Source organism: Sinocyclocheilus rhinocerous, unplaced genomic scaffold, assembly GCF_001515625.1.
Source record: "Sinocyclocheilus rhinocerous isolate Xijiao unplaced genomic scaffold, SAMN03320098_v1.1 scaffold1937, whole genome shotgun sequence".
In the NCBI taxonomy this organism is placed as follows: Eukaryota; Metazoa; Chordata; class Actinopteri; order Cypriniformes; family Cyprinidae; genus Sinocyclocheilus; species Sinocyclocheilus rhinocerous.
The window spans coordinates 23,768-28,172 of record NW_015626386.1 but is presented as its reverse complement, the minus strand read 5'-3'; the positions used below and the strand labels follow the sequence as shown (position 1 = coordinate 28,172).

The 4,405-nt window shown below is 37.5% G+C and overlaps 1 protein-coding gene across 1 annotated transcript in view; it reads left to right on the top strand.

Annotated features, from left to right (window-relative positions):
* LOC107713470 (uncharacterized) overlaps window positions 1–4,405 on the top strand; it is a 9,620-nt gene continuing 5,215 nt past the window's right edge. Inside the window, exons 1-6 of the mRNA XM_016518988.1 lie at window positions 1–211; window positions 414–437; window positions 524–541; window positions 647–664; window positions 2,432–3,649; window positions 3,965–4,072. Of these exons, the coding sequence (XP_016374474.1) occupies window positions 190–211; window positions 414–437; window positions 524–541; window positions 647–664; window positions 2,432–3,649; window positions 3,965–4,072 (1,408 nt within the window). The 5' untranslated portion in view covers window positions 1–189. The remainder of the gene's footprint in view (window positions 212–413; window positions 438–523; window positions 542–646; window positions 665–2,431; window positions 3,650–3,964; window positions 4,073–4,405) is intronic.

Below are 4,405 nucleotides of genomic sequence, written 5' to 3'. Positions count from 1 at the left end.
AGGTAACAGGTCTGCTATCTGCATACAGTTGGGTTATACAGATTTTTCTATCTGAATTCATCGTGAATCGGACTCCAGTCCTGTTTTTCAGGAATATATCATGTCTGTGTCCATGACTGTTTCAGTTTTAACCTTCTTATAATCAGTTGATGGACTTCACCATTCTTATTATACCAAACAAACAACAAGATGGCGGCGATACCAAGACGAGGTAACACTTTCAATATTATCAAACAATAATCAATATTACTGATCTGCATTCTATTTCTGAGAGTTGAAATTAGTTTGTTTTTGATGCTTTGCAAGCTCTATTTAGCATATTTAGTAATTCCTGTAAATGAGTTTCTGTTACAAACTGTGCAGCTCAGTTCTTATGTAGGCATGAATAACAAATGTTGTTGTGTGTTTTTTAGTGCAAAGTGAAGATTCAGATAGGCGTAAGTATAAAACAAAATCACACTATTTTCATTGGTACTCTAATAAAGAGCATTAATTATTTTATTTTTTTATTTTTTCTGTGCAGGTCCACTCGTTAATCACGGTAAGCATTTTGTTATTCCAGGAATTTAGTATTTTACTATGCCCTCAGTAAAGAAACAAAACAATAGCATTTAGTAAAATGAGTTTTAATATCTTTTTCCAACAGAGCATGACACACCACAGTGTAAGTAATATTTAAGATTTTATGACTAAATGTCTTTAATGTTACTTTGCAATTTAATGTTACTTTGGACTACTGTCCTTTTTTCCATTAAATCCATATACATTTATGAAGCTATTACAAAACAAACATTAAATTTAGAATTCAATCTGAGAATTCAATCCGGTGTGATAGTTTTTTTAACATGATTTTGACTACACCTTAGTTCGAAGAAATGCTGTGAACAAAAGCAAATGCATGCATTTTTAAATAATATAAAATTATGTTCATGAAATATATACTAAATATTTGAGCCTTAGATAAAAAGAACATCATACCAACAGTCAACCATGGTGGTGGTAGTGTGATGGTCTGGGGCTGCTTTGCAGCTTCAGGACCTGGATGACTTGCCATAATTGATGGAACCATGAATTCTGCTCTTTATCAGAAAATCCTGAAGGAGAATGTCCGGCCGTCAGTTTGTGACCTCAAGCTCAAGCGCACTTGGTTTATGCAGCAGGACAATGATCCAAAACACACCAGCCACCTTTGTCCACCTTTGAATGGCTCAAGAAAAAAATAATTAAGGTTTTGGAGCGGCCAAGTCAAAGTCCAGACTTAAATCCAATTGAAATGCTGTGGCATGACCTTAAACAGTCCATTCATGCTCAAAAACCCTCCAATGTGGCTGAATGAAATGATTTTGAGCGCAACGACGACTCATCCAGGAGGTCATAAAAGAACCCAGAACAACATCTAAAGAACTGCAGGCCTCACTTGCCTCAATTAAGGTCAGTGTTCATGATTCAACAATAAGAAAGAGACTGGGCAAAAACGGCATCCATGGGAGAGTTCCAAGGCAAAAGCCATTGCTGACCAAAAAGAACACAAAGGCTTGTCTCACATTTGCCAAAAAATATCTTGTTTATCCCCAAGACTTTTGGGCAAATATTCTGTGGACTGATGAGACAAAAGTTGAACTTTTTGGAAGGTGTGTGTCCCGTTACATCTGGCGTAAAACCAACACAGCATTTCATAAAAAGAACATCATAGCAACAGTCAAACATGGTGGTGGTAGTGTGATGGTCTGGGGCTGCTTTGCAGCTTCAGGACCTGGATGACTTGCCATAATTGATGGAACCATGAATTCTGCTCTCTATCAGAAAATCCTGAAGGAGAATGTCCGGCCGTCAGTTTGTGACCTCAAGCTCAAGCGCACTTGGTTTATGCAGCAGGACAATGATCCAAAGCACACCAGCAAGTCCACCTTTGAATGGCTCAAGAAAAACAAAATTAAGGTTTTGGAGTGGCCAAGTCAAAGTCCAGACTTAAATCCGATTGAGATGCTGTGGCATGACTTTAAACAGTCCATTCATACTGAAAAACCCTCCAATGTGGCTGAATGGAAACAATTCTGCAAAGAAGAGTGGGCCAAAATTCCTGTGAAAGACTCATTGCCATTTATCGCAAACGCTTGATTGCAGTTGTTGCTGCAAAGGGTGGCACAACCAGTTATTAGATTTAGGGGGCAATTACTTTTTCACGTAGTGCCAGGCAGGTTTGGACAGCTTTTTTCCCTTAATAAATGAAATCATTATTTAAAAACTGCAGTTTGTATTTACTCAGGTTATCTTTGTGTAATATTAAAATTTGTTTGATGATCTGAATCTTTTAAGTGTGACAAATATGCAAACAATTAAAAAAACAAGAAGGGGGCAAAAACTTTTTCACACCACTGTATCTGTGTCTAAATTCATAGAAATCTGATTACATTTCACCTCTTTTTAACAGATGGCACAATCACTGGATCCACTGGCTCCGCTACAGAGCTTAGATTTATTATGCTTGGCGGCGATGAAGCTCTTATGGCTGATGCGTGTGACATAATTCTTAGGGAAAGAGCAGGAAGAACTGAAATACAGCACAGAAAAGGTCATGTATTTGGCAAAAAGGTCATTATGGTGAAAACACCTTCTACCTGGATGAGTCAGGTGGCATCATGCCTTTGCTTCTCCTCAGGAGTCAAATCTATCAAAGATGAGATGGTAGATTGTGCATCTCTGGTCTTTCCTGGACCTCATGCATTTCTATTAGTTACTGACAACAGGAAAGTGACTGAGAAGGAAAAATACCTTTTAAAAGCAATAGCTGAAGTATTTGGCAAAGAAGCCTTAGACTATGTTATGTTATTGATCATTGGAAGAACTGAACCGAAAGGGATCGACAGTGTCAGGAACTACGTGAGAAAGTTTTACACATTAGAGGACACTGAGCAAAGCGTTCAATGTCTGTTCAGAGAAACTGAAATAATGATACAAAACAATGAGTCCACATTCTTTATTCAGCCATCATATGAAAACCTCATGAAAAAGGCATTTTTATCATGGGAAAAAGAAAGAGATGCTGAAATACAAAAACATTATGCACAAGAGATGACTGCTTTAAAAGAAAGATTTAGAACTACTGAAAGTAATTTAAAGAAAGAAACGGACACTTTGAGACAGTTGATGCTGGCCACTATGATACGGTTAAATAAATACAAAGACAGTGAGGAGCAGAAACAGCAAGGGGCTTCAGGAGCTCAAGAAGATCTGCTGTTCAAAGAATGTAGCGACACCACCTTGAAAAATATGTTTCCTTCCATCATTGATGATTTTACTGAACGTGAGAATGCACTGAAAGAACAGCTTGCGGCTTATAAAGAGACTGTGAGCACCTTGAAGGACATGTATTCATCCTTGACTGATGATTATGTTCATCATGACAGTCAGATGAAGAGTGAAAATGAGAAGCTCCAAAGAGAACTGGAGCAACACAAACTCAAAGAAAGAGAGTTGGAGCAAAAACTTAAGGAAGTGGAGGACAGATTAAGGCAGGAGGAAGATCTGAGTAGAAGAGAGAAGGAACTGGAGTCCAAAGAGGGAGGAACGACAAAGAAAGAGCAAGAAATCCAAACTACTGGAGAAGAGCATAATCTACACAGCAACGTAGAGCTAACTTCTCCTGGGTGTAAGTACTGCTACGTCAAAAAATATCTTAATGTTGTAGGTTTACCCTAAGCTCTCTTGATGACCCAGTTACAGTAATGCACTTTCAATGAAAGTACATACAGTATTTGCACAACAAAAGTACATATTTACATATTTCACTGCTCACATAATTGACCGTATTCCACAAATGCTATTGATAGAGTTTTGAAATGTATTAAATCAGGAACTTATTTCACAGGCCTATCCATATATTTTTTTAGAAATATTTTTCATTGAGATTTAAACAAATGAAGACTTACAGTTTTCTGTTGATATTGCTTTGTTCCTCTATTAGTATCTCAAGGACAACGCAGACCTCTAGATGAAGGAGAAGGAGAGTTCGAATCACTTGAGTTTGGAAAACCTGTGAGACGCAACAGCAACCAATTCGCACCACCTGATAGTAAGTATATCATTAATCTACATTTTGACAAAGAAAGATTTGTAGTTGGCTTTTAAAGCAAATGCATGTAGTTGTGTGTATTTTTGTGACTTTGGAGATCCTTACCGTTAAGTGAGTGGAATTCACTGTTGTAAAAGCAATCCGCCCTTTTGGCAGAATTTTGCACCCACTAAACTTACATACTCACAGAACAGACGTTTGGAAAGAAAAAGAAGAATCCATTCGCCCCTTTTTGAAAGTCAGTATATCATCAGAATGATTTTGAAACTGATATTTCAAGGTAAAAAAAAACTTCCATTCGGTAGCTTACAACAACCAGCTCACCCACGAGAC